Source organism: Salvia splendens, chromosome 14 (genome assembly GCF_004379255.2).
Source record: "Salvia splendens isolate huo1 chromosome 14, SspV2, whole genome shotgun sequence".
NCBI classification, from domain to species: Eukaryota; Viridiplantae; Streptophyta; class Magnoliopsida; order Lamiales; family Lamiaceae; genus Salvia; species Salvia splendens.
The window spans coordinates 28,584,170-28,601,765 of NC_056045.1; the positions used below are offsets into that span (position 1 = coordinate 28,584,170).

General features: G+C 37.4%; 2 protein-coding genes across 2 annotated transcripts; one reads left to right on the top strand and one right to left on the bottom strand.

Moving 5' to 3' along the window:
• The first annotated feature begins 1,051 nt into the window (after positions 1-1,051).
• LOC121764581 (alpha-soluble NSF attachment protein 2-like) lies at positions 1,052-3,841 on the top strand. The gene is made up of 9 exons (XM_042160595.1): positions 1,052-1,334; positions 1,533-1,582; positions 1,732-1,804; positions 1,971-2,050; positions 2,321-2,472; positions 2,656-2,815; positions 2,906-2,953; positions 3,124-3,204; positions 3,466-3,841. The coding sequence occupies exons 1-9, from the start codon at positions 1,190-1,192 to the stop codon at positions 3,544-3,546; spliced, it is 870 nt and encodes a 289-aa protein (XP_042016529.1). The 5' UTR covers positions 1,052-1,189; the 3' UTR covers positions 3,547-3,841.
• On the bottom strand, positions 3,805-16,911 carry LOC121764580 (serine/threonine-protein kinase Nek6-like). The gene is made up of 13 exons (XM_042160594.1): positions 16,630-16,911; positions 16,486-16,552; positions 6,303-6,368; positions 6,152-6,198; positions 6,015-6,060; positions 5,847-5,927; positions 5,729-5,771; positions 5,609-5,658; positions 5,441-5,522; positions 5,314-5,363; positions 5,046-5,119; positions 4,906-4,957; positions 3,805-4,337 (listed from the first exon to the last, which is right to left on the bottom strand). Exons 1-13 carry the CDS (start codon positions 16,713-16,715, stop codon positions 3,876-3,878), a joined length of 1,206 nt encoding a protein of 401 aa, XP_042016528.1. The 5' UTR covers positions 16,716-16,911; the 3' UTR covers positions 3,805-3,875.
• Between the last annotated feature and the right edge of the window lie 685 nt (positions 16,912-17,596).

The window sequence follows — 17,596 nt, forward strand, 5'->3', positions numbered from 1 at the left end:
GAGTGAAAGTGTCAAAGCATAAGCCAAAAATGTGAAGTTAATCAAATAAGATGGAGTATTAATTAGCACATGCATTAAGACCACTCAATAAAGTGAAGTTAATGCAATTACCTATTCAGCTAGTTTGAGTGAAAGTGTCAAAGCAGAAGCAACAACGAATTAACAAGAGAAAATCGCAAATACAAAATCAATCGTTTTATTCAAAATAATAGTATACAATAAATACTCGACATAACATTGGTGGAAATAGGCATGCAACTTGTAATCACGCCAAGTATCATCATTATCGACGCTATAACTTTTTTTTATCTCACTATTTGATGTATTACTTTCTTCGATTTTTATTTCTTCTATTAGTATTTCATTTTCTTGATTCTGATTTTACTTACGATTGTTTATAATTATTTTAGTGTTTATTTTTATACTTTTAGTGAATATTAGGATTAGTTATCTTATATACTTAGGATTTTTAATTTTTAGTATTTTAATTACTCCACTAATTAATAAATTATATTCCTTCCATTCCTTAAAAATAGAAACTCTTGAAGCATCACGAGTTTTAAGGCAAAATTGAGAAAGTAAAAGAGATGTAGAAAAAAGTGTGTTAGTGGAAAATAGGTTTCACATCGTTAGAAAGAAATAAATTTCCTTGAATAGAAAGTTTTTATTTTTAGGGAATGGAACAAAAAAGAAAGAGTTTCTATTTTAGGGGACGGAGAGAGTATTTATGATTATCATTACAATTAGTTTTAATATTTCTAATCATTTATCATTAACATAAAAAAATGATATGAGATATTTATTGTACATCAAAATTACCCAACAATAACAAATTGTCTCTCAATCAGTATGAGATTTATTTTTGTTAAATATATTCGATTAGATTTTAATATATTAGAGATTGTTATTAATATTATTAATTTTGAATTGTGAATACTAATTATGAATTGATTTGGCATGGAATACTGCAAATATTGATGCAAACTATATTACCAAATATAGCATAAACTAAAATAGAGATTCAATTTCATTTGATTGATTTGATAAAGAGAATTTAGTGGACGTATAAATGGATACATGAATAAATGAATGGTGGTTTCTGATCTCTCTCTGCCCCCAAAATTCCATCAATTTCTGCTTTCATTCCTGCAAAAAACCAACCGCAGGAAAATTCGCGTGAAGAAGAAGAATGGGCGATCATCTAGCGAGGGCGGAGGACTTCGAGAGCAAAGCCGTGAAGAAGCTCAGCGGCTGGGGCTTATTCGGCTCCAAATTCGAAGACGCAGCCGACTTATTCGACAAAGCCGCCAACTCTTTCAAGCTCTCCAAATCATGTAAGCCGCCGATTCCTCTTCTTCATCTTCGTTTGGTGTGATCGTCCTTCTCGCATTTTCCTTCCGTGAATTCAACTGTAAACAATGGGGGATTAAGTCGAAATTGAAAATTATGAATCGAAATTGAATTTTTTTATAGCTAGGGATTCAATTTGGGCGATGACACGAGTCTAATCGATTATTTTGATTCATTGTCAGGGGATCGAGCGGGAGCAGTTTATGTAAAGTTGGCTAACTGTCATTTGAAGGTAATTCGATTGCGATTTGTGCTAGAAATTGAAATGATTATTTCTTAGCACATTATCGTATTAGTTTCCAATTCCATCACATTTTTTCATATTGTTATAAATAGTAATATGAATTTGATTAAGTATATCTTCCGTTCCCCCTTTTGCAGTTAGATAGCAAGCATGAAGCTGCTAATGCGTATGCTGATGCAGCTCATTGCTACAAAAAGTGCAATACACAAGGTGTGGTTATCTTTTGTTTAGCTTTAATTCTCTCCGTTTGTAAATGTTCTGGTTGGTATTTTTTGATATTCATGATGAATAGTAATTTTGATCATACATATTATGCACACTCGTCTTGTTTCGCTTTCTAGTTTGAATTGCTCTGATTCAGTTTCATGGTTGGCAGAGTCAATTTCATGCTTGGAGGAATCTGTAAATATCTTTCTGGATATTGGAAGGTTCAATATGTCTGCCAGGTATTATAAGGTAATGCATTAAATGTTTGCAGATTATCTGATATTGCCATTATTCCGTAAGAATTTATCACATTAGACCACCGGGTTCTGTTTCATCTGCTGAATTTGTCAGCCTTCGTAGCAAAAGTAGTTCGACATTGTTATGTTATAGCTCATAGTTTAGGTCAAAACTTGATTCTTGTAGAATTTTATTGCATTGAAATAGCTGAGTTGTATGAGCATGACCAGAACTTAATTGAAAGATGGCAATTTGACTATTTGAGAGATCTTAATTTTGCAGGAAATAGCTGAGTTGTATGAGCATGACCAGAACTTGGAACTAGCTATCGTGTATTTTGAGAAAGCTGTTGATCTCTTCCAAAGTGAAGAAGTATCAACATCAGCAAATCAGTGCAAGCAGAAGGTAGCTCAATATGCTGCTCAGTTAGAACAGTAAGTCTGTGTTCTCTCTTGTTATTACAAAACGGGTTGTTGGATGATTTTATTCCATTATCATTAGTTAAACCATTTCATTATGCTGCAGAGTGTGAAATTTTGTTTGTTTAGCATTATAGTTATGTGTTTTACGAAGATTGGTTATTACACTATTAAATTAATACTGTTCACCATTATCAGATATCAAAAGGCAATAGAGATGTATGAAGAGATAGCACAACAGTCTCTCAACAATAACCTGCTGAAATATGGAGTAAAAGGGCACCTTCTCAACGCTGGCATTTGCCAGCTATGCAAGGCTGATTTTGTCGCAATCAACAAGGCATTAGAGCGATACCAGGTCCTTTAGATTTTTTTTTCCTCTTATCTGCAGCTCTACTGTTTGTCTGGTAATGATGCTAAAGATGTGCTTATTTTCTTAATTTTTTAGGATCTAGATCCAACATTTACTGGAACACGTGAGTACAAATTGCTAGCGGTATGTGATAGCTCTCAATCATTTATTTTCCTTTCTGTTTCCTTACACCACCCCCTCTCCCGTGCCCAACATGTTATGAATCTCAGCCTTCTGATGTTATGAAAAATAACTGCTTTAAACCCCTTAAGAATTGGTTATACGATTTTATGTTTCATATCTATTGGCCATAGGACTTAGCTGCTGCCCTTGATGAGGAAGACTTGACCAAGTTCACTGACGCAGTCAAGGAATTCGATAGCATGACTCCGCTGGTAAGTGTGTTTTGGCATTATAATGTTTCTTGAGCTCGTGTATGCTGGATAAATAAATATCACAAAAATCAACATAAAAACCTCGAGTTCTGTATATGGAGTTTTGGAGTAAGACGATCATAGCCAACTAATATAGAACCTTTTGAAACTTTAAAAAAAGATCATCTTACAAAGTATGACACGGTATTAGAAATGTGTGTAGTTTTCCTCACTGTGGACGCAGTTATTGCTAACACTTTCGGGTATTACTTGGTATGATAGGACGGTTGGAAGACAACTCTGCTGTTGAGAGTAAAGGAAGCTCTGAAGGCCAAAGAAATGGAGGAGGATGATCTTACTTAAATACACTCTTTCTAGCTCTTCTCGTATCACTACTAACTCCATTTTTTCGTTTCATTTTCATTTTTTTGTCCTACTGATGACTATACCTTGAGTTACACATCATTATGCCTATTGCAAAGCAATAATGTCATAATAATGTAAAATCAACTTTCAGATTGCTGCATGCCTATGCTTTTTCATTGGTGAAATGCATATTTTTGTAAATACATCTATTGTTTTATTTTATCACGACAGTTGTGGAGCTTCCATCAAGCTGTATTTACTCGTAGTGAACCAGATATATATATTGAATTAATAATATGTGACACAATCACAAACACAATATCATGTTACTGAAAAAAATGCAGTCTAGGTAGTTGATTTACTCTCTGAATATTCATCAACCCTTTAGTCAGCCAAATGGCAGTCTCTCTAGAGGAAACAGCTTCCTCTTCTCCAAAGGGTTTGAGCACTCCAGCCAGCTCCTCAAACCTCTCCCTCTTTAGCAGCTGTGCGCATAGCTCAAGCAACGACTCCATCGCCTCCGCCTTGTCGTCTCCCATCCCAGGCTGATGGTCCTCGCTCAGCGTGCTCGAATCCGATGAGGAGGATAACTTGCTCGCTTTCGCCTGCACTTTCACTTTCACATCATCGTTTTTTTTCTCCATTTTTGGGATGGCCTCCCTCTGCCCTGTTCTGCAAGGTTTCTGTGGAGACTCAGTCTCGGACTTCACCGGGAGGAAGACGGGAGATAGGTTGGTGTACTCGGCTAGATATGGCTGCAAATGCTGATGCCTCAGTAGCTCGGCAGCCTGCACAGTTTCATTACAATCTCATGCAGTTGTCAGAAAATACCAAAAATGTCCCAAAATTTGATGTTTCTTAATAACATTAGCCATGTTATGTGGCCATGTAAATGAACTGTAGAACATCTTTCCTGGCCACAACCACACTTATTAAGCAGTGACGAATCCAGAACCTGAGACGGGAAAACCAAACCGAAAGGACAAAGGTGGGGCAATGAGAGAAGAGAAGGATCTCACACCTTCCTATTGGGAATGTGCTATTTAAAATCTAAATGGGCATTGGGCCTTCTTTCAAGACCCAAACACAAAATGTAGATTTTCGAAAAATAAAACTACACCCTATAGATTCCGGCCTTCTCCTTCCGGAGATTCCGGCTATCAGTTTTTCGTCGACCCTAAAGGAAAATTTTCCATTGGGGGGCACATCCGCCACTAGTATGAAGTCAATTTTTCTCACGACTTAGAAATTTTGACGCTAAAAAAAGCTAGGCCAGTGACAGTACTATAATAAAAAGGTTGTAACTTTGTGACATTATTGAAAAAAAAAATAGAAGTACAAGTATATTGCACTAACCGTTGGTCTATGCTCGGGGCTTCTCCTTAGAATGCTTCTGATGAGCTGCTTTCTGCATTATTAAGTGATTCTTCAATTTATTTATTTTTTGATGAAATGTGACATTTTTTTAATCAAGTACACAGATTTATTTAACTTACATGGATGAGGAATATAGTGTAGGCAGAGGAGAAATTGAGGATCTGTTAATTTTGTTAACTAGGGCAGCCATATCCTGTTTCATCACAATTCACAAATAGTTGATTTTAGAGTAAATTGATAATTTGCCTAAAAAAACTCTAACACATCATTTGTTTTTAAAAATGTCTCATCATTTTAATGTTTAGCCGAAAATTAATGTGGAACATTTTTAACCTAACTTGCTAATACGATGGGACAAAAGCGATAATTTATCCTACAACGACTTACCGTAGCCCTGAAGGGAGGTTGATGGGCAGCGATTTCGAACATGCAACACCCTGGCATAGTTTAATTTAATTAGAATTATGCATCAAAGGTTAAAGTGAAATATGCAAATTAATCAATGTATTGTTACCTAAAGACCATATATCAGATTTGTAGCCATAGGGTATATCTGCTAATATTTCTGGACACATGTAGTTTGGAGTCCCCACTATCTGAATCTCATCACAAACAACACTAATATCATTAACTATAAAAACACAACAAAGAAATCTATTTTAATGAGAGAGAGGAGTAGTACAGATGAAGCAAGATCATCTTTGACAAGAAGCTTTGCAAGGCCAAAGTCACCTGCAACGACTCTAATTAGAAGACGAAGACATCACCAAAACATCGTAAAGATGCAAGTTGTTGGCCTTACCGAGTCTAATCTCGCCGTCTCTTGTAAGGAAAATGTTGGAGCACTGCCAAAACAGAACAACAAAGGAATAGATTACGAGATGCATGCAACAAGACACGGGGCCAACAAACATACGTACCTTGAGATCTCTATGAAGGACGCGGTTAGAGTGAAGATAGTCCAAGGCTAGTAGCAACTGAGTAAGCCACCTGCAGATCTTCTGCAAACACGAAAACACATAGTACTACATTATAACAAGCCTTCACTTCTTGCCTAAAAAATGGATAAACTCATTGCGAATCCATACCTCTTCGGAGAAATACACACCTCTAGCCTTCTTGATCATCCCTGCCCTGAAACATCGCAAAACGATAAGTCGAAAACATTGTGTAATTGATCAAGGAAGATTGGTGGTTAAATTGTGTAGTTTTGAGCTCAACTCACATGTCTCCACCTTCACAATATGTTGTTACAATGCACACAAATGAGTCCTGATTCAACACAAGAACAAACTTCCACATTTAGTTTTCTTTAATTTCAACACACAAAAAAAAACAAGATTCCATTTTGTATTTGTTTCTAATTGTAAATCTACCTTCTCCACCCATGCATCTTTGTAACCGATGATGTAAGAATTTTTTAATTTTGCCATCAATGCCATCTGCAAAAAGAAATTCTTTCACATTAAAATTTGATAAAAAAAAGGACCTAGAAACAGAGCTTTAGGAAATGTAGTTACTATATATTTCACAATCCAAATTGCTTTAAAAAAATTTCATTCTATATTTGTTGCTCTTATGCGTACTATGTTAAAATTGGTTTCATTATTCCCCCAAAAAGCCTTATAAGGGAATTAATAATTGAATATGGTGCCCTCAGTTCAAGAACCGGCGATACCGGTTTAAAATATGAAAGGATATGGGCTAGATTAGATTAATATGGATTAAATAATTATAGTTGGGCTACAATTATAATTAGTCCATAAGCCCAACAATCATGAAACCCTAATGACCTTTTGTCTATATAATGGTTATTTATTCTCCATTGTGGGTGATGAAAAAGATCGTAATATTAGAGAGAAAATACGTAAAGCTTTGTAGAGAGAATTCCTAGCTTTCTTCTACGAAGCAATTGTACCGGGATAGTTCCTGCATCGGATCAGAATACACGTGGACCTCGATAGTAGTGGATTCAACTTGCAGGACACAATCATAGAAGAAAACACAACAACAAGTAAGATTTAGTTTCGTTGTGTATTACGTGCTCAACTTGCAATATGATTATGAATCTAGATCTGTTATTCTTGTATGCAATTTCCGCTGCGCTCATTAGATGAATACAAGAATTCCTAACAGTGGTATGATACGAGCCTCTTTTGCATATTTTGTTTAGATCCTTTTTCTATTATTATTATTTGGTTTAGATATATTAGGGATTTGCATATCTATTTCTATATCTTTATTTTCTTGTTCATTAAGTCAGTAGCATTATAAATAGGAGTTATTGTTATCACTTTAAGAATTCAATGAACATATTATTTTCCACAAACTTGTCTTGAGTAACAAGAATATCATATTTCGTTTCCAAATTGTTATTCATCGGAGAACGTCCGAAAATCAGCAATTCGTGAGCTTTCCTTCGAGCACGTCGAAGGTTCGATCACCTTATCTCTCCGAGAAGTTAGCCATCCGGCCTCGTTACGGAGAACGTCCGTAACAACTGGTGCTTTCATCCAGAGCTCATCCTCCGTCTTCGTTCATCCATATCTCCCAAACAACTCACCAAAAAAAAAAAAAACAAAAGTCAGTCGCATCACCACCATCTCTACCACACCCACGCTTCAGTCCGTCGACATGTCATACGACTACGCCGGCTACCGCCGTCGTCAATACAACTTCCCTCAGACCACACAGCCATTCCGTCCCTACCAGCCGGTCCAACCTCGCCGTGTAACCTGTTGGGACCCTCCGAGCAGCCGGGCGGAAGTACTCCGTCCGCCGTCGTGGCCTGATCCAGAATCACCCTACGTCTCACACCATTTGGATTCACCCGATCCATCGCGTCGCTTGTCGGTGATGACCCACTGCGGGGATGGTCAACCGGGGTGGTCCCTGCGCGGTAATTCGGAAGGCAACAATCCTTCCCGGGATCAAGCGAGATTTTCTCCGCCGAGGTAGAGAAGATCATGGCCCGATTTGACAAATTAGAGTCCAGGCTGGAATCACGATGTGAAGTAATCGATCGTCGTGTGAAAAATTTGCATGCGTCAAAAGCAGCGTATGGAAGACAACCCTATGCGGATTTCGATTCGGGAGCGCCTAGGCGTTGTCCAACTGGCTGGGATCCGCCCTTCCAAACTTCCAGTCACCGTGTGGGAGAAACTCGTGCTCCTCCGCTGTCGGAATCACCGCTATACCGTAAGTCGCACTACACCGACTTGGATTCGTCATACGAGCAGCCAAGGCAATACACGACCTCGACTTTAAGGCACCCACCCTATTCGTCGGACGCCCCCCCACGAAATCCCCATGTCGAGTATCACCAATGGCGGCACGAATACAAACCATCGCGGTCTAAACCACCGCCGCTGCCACCAGGTCACCGCCGCTCGGCAGCGCAACTGCCTTTTGCGGCTGCAACGCCGCTGCCGAGGCAATCAGATCGCCTGCCACAACAGTCAAGTCCGGCATCACCCTTAGAGCTGCAGCCATACGTCTCACCAGGGGCTTACCGGCCCTTGCAACCACTGCCCGTGACATCTCCATTATTGGCCGTTAGTCCACATCCACAAGCTGTTGTCCCGAGCTCGTTGAAAAATGAGGAAGAAGAAGTGTTAGACAATTTGCCCTCTCCACCAGCTATGGTCTCTCCGCCGTGCAGCCCCTATATCAGTGGAGAGGAAGAAACATTGTTAGATGGCGACGAGGATGTTGATTCCATTGAGAAAGTGAAGAAGGTCGTCGCATCTCTCGATGCTGCTCGAATGACATCTCACGATGTTGTTGAGAATTGTTTTAGTGAAAATGGTGGTGCTTATCTATGTGCATTAGTTGGAAATAAAGTTGCACCGTCCTTTCCAATACATTTGAAGGAGATTGCCTTTATCTGTGGGGATTTGCATCTGAGGGGTGCTACACGTCGGAATTCTCGATCAACATCACTCGACACCGATGCAAGGTTGATCCCTCCGGGCAATGACACGTCATGTTTGAGCATTCTTGGAAGCGTTGACAAGCTTTTTGTTTTGGCATGGAATTTTTCTGACCACAGTGGGTCTCCTTTGTTGATTTTTGATGGAGGTGATAAAGGGAGATATTCAGTTGTTCGATATGTGTTTGATCCAGGAGGAGATACCTCGCCAAAGCTTCTGCGTTCGACTCTCGCCCTTGCTTTGTGGTTCCCACCTTGAGGACAAGGTGGATTTTAACCGCGGGGGAGTTGATACGAGCCTCTTTTGCATATTTTGTTTAGATCCTTTTTCTATTATTATTATTTGGTTTAGATATATTAGGGATTTGCATATCTATTTCTATATCTTTATTTTCTTGTTCATTAAGTCAGTAGCATTATAAATAGGAGTTATTGTTATCACTTTAAGAATTCAATGAACATATTATTTTCCACAAACTTGTCTTGAGTAACAAGAATATCATATTTCGTTTCCAAATTGTTATTCATCGGAGAACGTCCGAAAATCAGCAATTCGTGAGCTTTCCTTCGAGCACGTCGAAGGTTCGATCACCTTATCTCTCCGAGAAGTTAGCCATCCGGCCTCGTTACGGAGAACGTCCGTAACATGGTATCAGAGCTCGGGGCTCGATTCATAATTATTTTGTGTGATAATTATTCGTGGATTAGTTTAAAAAAAATTAAAATTAAACCTATGTAATTGGTTCGCATGGAAGTCGGACTTCAACTATGCGTTGGAATTGAAATTTGATTTCTTGTGTTTAACTTTTAAAGTCAATCTCACGTTAAAAGTTTTGGAACCAACAGTGATTTTGAAACATGGAAATCAGATTTCCACAATTTGGGAAATTAAGAAAACTGAATTGCGAAAATTCTCTTGACGAAAATCCTTTTGGTAGTTTTCTTTAATCAACGTTTAATTTACAATGAAATATTAATTGGATTAATATTTTATAATTTTATATTAATTTAGAATTAATATAAATAATTAAATCCACGTTTAATTAAAGAATAAAATTTGATTTTATTTGTTGAGCATTATTTGATATCCTATGTGATAAGCATGCTATTTGATTTATGCTTATTTATTTAACTATAGTAGTTAGAGACCGTGTTATATTATGTCTGGGTAGGCGGCGCCCAGTATGTGTAGTCCGTGTTATACTATGTCTGGGTAGGCGGCGCCCAGTATTTGTAGTCCGTGTTATACTATGTCTGGGTAGGCGGCGCCCAGTAATTGTTTGAAATTTAATATTGGATATTATATTCACAAAACTAGTATCACACTTTTCCCCATAAAATATAAGTCTTGTTTTGATACAAACGCATCGTCCATCATAATTGTTTGATGTTCCTAGCCTTTTCGACCACGAGTTTTACCCCAAAGTGTTTACTCTAAATCTACAAGGCCTAGGCTCATTCATAGATGCATGGTTGGCATCGTGTGATGGGGTTGACTTGCTTAAATTGTTTAGTGACGCCAAAGCGACCTAAATAGTTTATGGATGCATATTAGTTGGATTAATAAACCAAGAATTGCAAAATAGTTGTTGCAATTGGCTTGGAGGCCTACCTTGTGATATTATTGTAGTGATCAGCCAAAGCAGGGGCTGCAATAATGTAGACTTGGATCTTGGACCACTAAAATTTATATTTGATATAAATTCGTATTTTATGTTTGGGGGACATAATATACGTTAAAATTAGTGGGAGCTAATCAATACAATAAACCCTTGTTTGATTAGTGATCCGAATGTGATCTTTGTATGCTTTTCTAATTTGCTTTTCGTTTTATTTTCTGTTCAGATAATATGTCAAACTTATCTTATGAGTGTATGATGGAAACAAACAAATTGACTAGGTCAAATTTCACGGAGTGGCAGAGAGACTGCCCAAAACTCAAGGCACAAGGTGCAATGAGTGGGAGTTCAGCTATGTTTGTCATTGAGATAAATATGTCTATGAATAACTCACAATCCTGGGTATTGGATACCGCTTGTGGTTCACACATTTGTAATAATGTGCAAGGTTTAATTGACAGCAGGAAAGTGAGGCCTGGGGAAGTAGACCTATGTGTTGGAAATGGAGCAAGGGTTGCTGCCGAACGCGTAGGAACTTATAGATTAGATCTTCCCTCAGGACATAGACTAGATTTACATAATTGTTATTTTGTTCCAGTTATTTCAAAGAATATTATTTCCATTCCGATGTTGGACATCGAAGGTTTTTCCTTCCATTTTGCAAACAGCAGATGCTCGTTTTCTAATAATGGATTGTTTTATGGAAATGCCTCTTTAGAGAATGGATTGTATATGCTTGAATGCAAACGGGATATTCTCAATATGCAAAATAAAAGACTTAAACTAAGTAATACGAATAATGCAACCTATCTTTGGCATTGCAGACTTGGTCATATTAATGAGAAAAGAATAGCAAGATTGAGAAAGTTAGACTATCTCACTTCATTTGATTTTGAATCATATGGTGCTTGTGAATTCTGTCTCAAATGAAAGATGACTAATAAGCCACTTTCTGGGAAAGGGGTGCGTGCTAATGGTGTGCTGGAGTTGATCCACACAGATGTGTGTGGACCGTTTCCAACTCAAGCAAAAGGTGGTTATTCGTACTTCATTACTTTCACTGATGATTTGACAAGGTATGGATATGTGTATCTTATGAAACACAAATCTGAGGCCTTTGAGAAATTTAAAGAGTTTAAGTGTGAAGTTGAGAAACAACTTGGGAAAAGTATCAAGACTCTCCGATCAGATCGAGGAGGGGAATACTTGAGCCGGGAATTTCTTGATTACTTGAAATCACATGGAATTCAGTCAGACTGGACACCTCCTGGTACACCACAAATGAATGTAGTATCTGAAAGGAGAAACTGAACATTATTAGATATGGTTCGATCCATGATGAGTTTAGCTAGTCTTCCTTTGTTCCTATGGGGTCATGCCTTACTAACGGCTATTTACATTCTAAATATGGTTCCTTCTAAATCAGTCGAGAAAGCACCATATGAGTTATGGTGTGGCAAGAAAGCAAGTCTTAACCATATCTGGACCTGTGGTTGTCCAGCTTTTGTTAAGAAAATGATGACTGATAAATTGGAAACCAAAAGTGAGAAATGTTATTTTGTGGGATATCCTAAAGAAACTAAAGGGTACGATTTCTACTATCCTGAAAATCACAAGGTGATAACATCAAGGAATGTGACGTTCCTTGAAGACAATTATGTCGGCAAGGAACAAGGTCAAAATACAGTAGATCTTGAAGAAATTCAAGAACCACAAGTTAACAATGAGGATGAAGTATTATCCACTGGATTGGACAATAACTTAGTGGGAGTTTTTGATGATCTATTGGGATGGGAAATTACTCTTAGAGAGGACCTTAGAGAGACTCTCGAAGGACCACCTCAAAACAATGAGATGCATCAAAGACAAGATGATACAATAGTTGCATCACCTCTACCTCAAGAAGATCATAGTGATATTCCTGAACCTTCTCACATACAGAATGAACAGCCTGAACCAGAGCAAAACCAACTCAATAGGCCTAGAAGGATTCGTCGTGCACCTGAGAGACTGAATCTAATGGTTGAGAACCAAGATGATGAAGTTGATTTAGATGATGATGAGCCTAAGACCTATACCGAGGCGGTGTCAGACACCGATCGAGAGAAGTGGCTTGAAGCCTTGATATCTGAAATGGACTCGATGTACTTCAACTTAGTCTGGGAACTAGTTGACTTGCCAGATGGGGTTTACCCCATAGGTTGCAAATGGATCTTCAAAAAGAATAGAGATGCATATGGCAAAGTACAAACCTACAAGGCTAGGTTAGTGGCAAATGGTTATAGTCAGCGTGAAGGCATTGACTATGATGAAACCTTTTCGCCAGTTGCTAAGATCAAGTCCATTAGGATATTACTTGCAATTGCTGCATACTACAATTTCGACATTTGGCAAATGGATGTCAAAACCGCATTTCTCAATGGAGAATTAGAAGGCGATGTCTATATGACACAACCAGAAGGTTTTGTATCGAAAGAAAGGCCGAATGCAGTGTGCAAGCTAAAGAAGTCCATCTATGGACTTAAGCAAGCTTTGAGGAGTTGGAATATTTGTTTTGACAGAACAATCAAATCGTTTGGTTTTGTTAGAAGCAAAGAGGACCCATGTGTTTATAGTAAACGCGAGAATGGAAACGTTGTCTTCCTCATCATATATGTTGATGACTTCTTGATTATGGGAAGCGATCGTTCCATGATGCAATCCGTGAAAGAATGGTTGTCTAGTTCTTTTATGATAAAGGATCTGGGTGATGCTTCCTACATCCTTGGAATTAAGATCTATCGAGATAGACCAAATAGGATGTTAGGATTATCACAATCCACTTACATAGACAAGTTGCTAAGGCGCTTCTCAATGGAGAATTCTAAGAAAGGTTTTCTTCCTATGGGACATGGCATTGTATTGTCAAAGAAGGATTGTCCTTCTAACGACAAAGAAAGAGACAACATGAAAAGGATCCCGTATGCTTCGGCTATAGGATCTATTATGTATGCCATGATTTCTACTAGGCCAGATGTGGCCTACGCGCTTAGCATGACAGACAGATTTCAGCAAAATCCCGGTGAGAAACATTGGAAAACTGTTAAGACTATTCTTAAGTACCTTAGAAGGACTAAAGAATATTTCTTAGTCTATGGTGGACAACCAGAGTTATCAGTTACTGGGTACACTGATGCTAGTTTCCAAACAGACCATGACGACTATAAGTCTCAGTCTGGATATGTTTTTGTCCTCAATGGTGGAGCAGTGAGTTGGAATAGTTCCAAACAAGGTACAACTGCCGATTCCACCACCGAAGCCGAGTATATTGCTGCATCTGAAGCTGCCAAAGAAGTTGTTGCTTTGTTAGAGTTCGTTAAAGAACTGGGTGTCATTCCGAGTGCCAATAGTGCAATACCTTTGTATTGTGACAACACTGGTGTTGTTGCGCAAACAAAAGAACCCAGAGCTACGAACAGGAACAAGCATGTTCCCAGAAGATATCATCTGATCAGAGAAATAATTGAAAGAGGCGACATAAAATTAGAAAGAGTACCCACTGATGATAATTTGGCTGATCCTTTCACCAAACCGTTATGTATAGCAAAACACAACAAGCACTTTGAGAGCTTAGGTGTTAAGCATCTTGGTAGATGGCTTTGAATCAGTGGGAGTTACAGTTTTATATGTCTTAGAAACATTTTGTGTTGAGACAATATTACTTGATCACATTATATGAAAATTTCATTTTCTATGGGTTTTGTGCACTTATTGGAATAATTGTTTTAAATGTTTGATTTTATTCTAAATATTTGTTCCCTTGAATTATGACTGTCGTTAATGGTGTGAGACATTAATGATATAGTATAATTCTAAAATAGCCCTAACCAATGATCATCAAGAATGGGATATTGATGATATGTTATAGGTTAGCATGGGGTTTGCATCACATTCTTCGAGAATGTAGTTGTTCTCACAACTATGAGATATTAGATACTCGTGATGGACACATGGTATACTTTGGAGAGTATTGGTATACCCTACTATTAAACTGTTTTGTTGAGTGTCTACAGTTTATTAGTACATGAAGTATGTAATATCCTAGTATCTGAGGTCATTACACATTTTGTTTGTTGAGTGGTGTGCTTTGATCTTGTCCAACGCTTTGCCTCCCAAAGGAGGATTGAGACACGGACTTGTGTTGGGTACATCATAAGATAAATGGAAATGGTAGTTGAGCCAAGAATGAGATTCATTCCTCGATTAGAATTTCGAGAGAACACTCAAATTCTCTATATTACTTGACCATTAAGTCATTGGCCAATGCAAATATATATTCAATTAAAGTAATTGAATATGATCGAATGGGTCATTTAATAAAGATGAGATAAAGTGATTGAGCTATTTGGATGACACATGACAAATCTTAGGCTCAATCGGGTGGTTCGTGAATGAAAGGATATTACTATAAACTTTGTGTAAAGGTTTGTTTACCGAATTCACGTAAACGTCCGTCATATATCGAGCTACGCTGCCAACGCAGTCTAGGAGTTTTGTGCAGACTTCGATTAGATCGTCGTCGATAATGAGGGCCTAAAGGGTCACACTATAAGTGTATTTTGATCCGCTCAAGGGTACAAAGTTGGAACTGCGTATTATATCTAATGCTAGTCCAAGTGGGAGATTGAAAGGATATGGGCTAGATTAGATTAATATGGATTAAATAATTATAGTTGGGCTACAATTATAATTAGTCCATAAGCCCAACAATCATGAAACCCTAATGACCTTTTGTCTATATAATGGTTATTTATTCTCCATTGTGGGTGATGAAAAAGATCGTAATATTAGAGAGAAAATACGTAAAGCTTTGTAGAGAGAATTCCTAGCTTTCTTCTACGAAGCAATTGTACCGGGATAGTTCCTGCATCGGATCAGAATACACGTGGACCTCGATAGTAGTGGATTCAACTTGCAGGACACAATCATAGAAGAAAACACAACAACAAGTAAGATTTAGTTTCGTTGTGTATTACGTGCTCAACTTGCAATATGATTATGAATCTAGATCTGTTATTCTTGTATGCAATTTCCGCTGCGCTCATTAGATGAATACAAGAATTCCTAACAGTGGTTTCATTATTCCCCCACAATCTGTTATTCTTGTATTCTTGTATGCAACTTTCCGCAATCGCTCTATAGAGAAAGCTAGGAATTCTCTACAAAGCTTTACGTATTTTCTCTCTAATGTTACGATATTTCTCATCTCCCACAATGGAGAATAAATAACCATATATATAGACAAAGAGTCATTAGGATTAAATAATTATTCTTGTATACAATTTCCGCTGCTCTTTTGCGTACTATGCTAAAATTGGTTTCATTATTCCCCCAAAAAGCCTTATAAGGGAATTAATAATTGAATATGGTGCCCTCAGTTCAAGAACCGGCGATACCGGTTTAAAATAGGCAGTAGGGTTCTGAAAAAAGCGGAATCACTTCTGACCTAGCAACATATTTGACTGGTCCGATTTTGAACCAGTGACCAACGGTTCTGGTTCAAAACCAACAGTTTTTTTTTACAGTTTTTCCCGATTTTTCAACGTTTTCCCAGCATTCCACGGTTTTTCTCGGTTTTAGGCCAAAATCGATGGTTTCAGTTTGAAAATAATGGAACCGGAAATAGAGCTTCGAAAAATCTTTTAATTAATTAATTTTTTCATTAAGAGATGGCATCATAACTTACCTATAGAGCAAGAGACAGAGTGGTAGGTAGTTATGTAGTAATGAATGAGCAATGTCAATCAAGAAAGAGTGGTAGGTGCATCTGATCCGACACATTGTAACTACATAACATAATGACAAAACAACTTGTTCAATGATCTTTTTGTAATAAAGGGCCTTATCTCATTCATTCCAATCACAATATTTGTTGCCTAATTACAGATAGTGTGATCATATCTCAAAAAAACACATCACTAATTAATCTTGCAAGAAAAAACATAACAAAAAAAAAAGAAATATAATGACCTCTTGATGTGCAGTGTGCTTGAATTTCTCAGTTTGCTTTGCCAGCCTAATCTTCTTCAAAACATACCTGCATTCATATCACAAAACTTCATCAAATCACCAAATAAAAAACAGAAAATTATCTTAAACTAGACCATCATTTACCTCTTCTTTTCAACTTTGTGATGAACAAGAAAAGCAGCACCAAAAGCCCCTCTTCCAATCTGCTCCACCACTTGATAATTCTCCATTCTTCTTCTTCTTCTTAGAAGATGCTGTTTATATTTATATTCACTAAAATTGAAAGATGAAATTTCAAAGTGAGATCACAAAAAATGTGAAGAATGATGAGAAAAGCATGAGCAAGAGCGAGGGGTGTATTGAATGGCGCACGAGTCAACAATAAAAAATATTAATGCAAGAAAAGGGAATGAGGAAAATAATGGTTGGTAGGAGTAGTAATATTATTAAATTGGCTGCGTTGAAATAAAATTTAAAGAAAAAGGTGGAAGCAACCACTCACTCAAAATGAGGTGAAATATTTAATTGGCGAGGGAGGGAAGATTTGAGCCAAAAGCAAAGGGCTATGCAAGGGTTAAAAAAAAGAAAAGGAGAGTGTGACAGATGTGATGCATATCATTTAAATAAAATAGGTACTACTATAAAGTTTTGCTTGTATTATCAGACACTAAAGTGTAGAGAGAAGAATGTATGTTTTACAAGTGTGTCTTTGTTTATGGTAGGTATGTCGGTTTCCTTCTTCTCTTCAAAGAGAATTTGTTTTTAGGATGAATTAAGATATTCACATTATATGTAGTAGCCAACTACCTAAATCAATAAAAAGGAGTATATAAATTTGATAGAAGAAGGGATGATTGACTGTGAAATTTCAAAGTTTCAACAAATTTTGATTTTGTATATCAATTTTAAAATTGACTTCGAAACTTTTGATTTATTCTGATTTTGCAACCAATCAAGATTTTTGTGCAACGCAGCTTTAATTTAGTATGTATGATACTATATTGTGTCACTCTCTAACAATGTGATATCATTTTGGTTAACGTCCTGTGTCATATAAGTAAGATAAGTAAGTTATAAGCTATGCTAGTAATAATATTTTAATTGGTTGCAA

Excerpts from the sequence above, each read along its gene's own strand:
- LOC121764581 (XM_042160595.1), top strand. The coding sequence starts at position 1,190 with ATGGGCGATCATCTAGCGAGGGCGGAGGACTTCGAGAGCAAAGCCGTG. Across the intron at positions 1,335-1,532 it reads TTTCAAGCTCTCCAAATCAT|GGGATCGAGCGGGAGCAGTT; the intron begins GTAAGCCGCCGA and ends ATTCATTGTCAG. Across the intron at positions 1,805-1,970 it reads CAAAAAGTGCAATACACAAG|AGTCAATTTCATGCTTGGAG; the intron begins GTGTGGTTATCT and ends CATGGTTGGCAG.
- LOC121764580 (XM_042160594.1), bottom strand. The coding sequence starts at position 16,715 with ATGGAGAATTATCAAGTGGTGGAGCAGATTGGAAGAGGGGCTTTTGGT. Across the intron at positions 5,364-5,440 it reads ATCTGATATATGGTCTTTAG|GGTGTTGCATGTTCGAAATC; the intron begins GTAACAATACAT and ends AAACTATGCCAG. Across the intron at positions 4,958-5,045 it reads ACACTATATTCCTCATCCAT|AAAGCAGCTCATCAGAAGCA; the intron begins GTAAGTTAAATA and ends TTAATAATGCAG.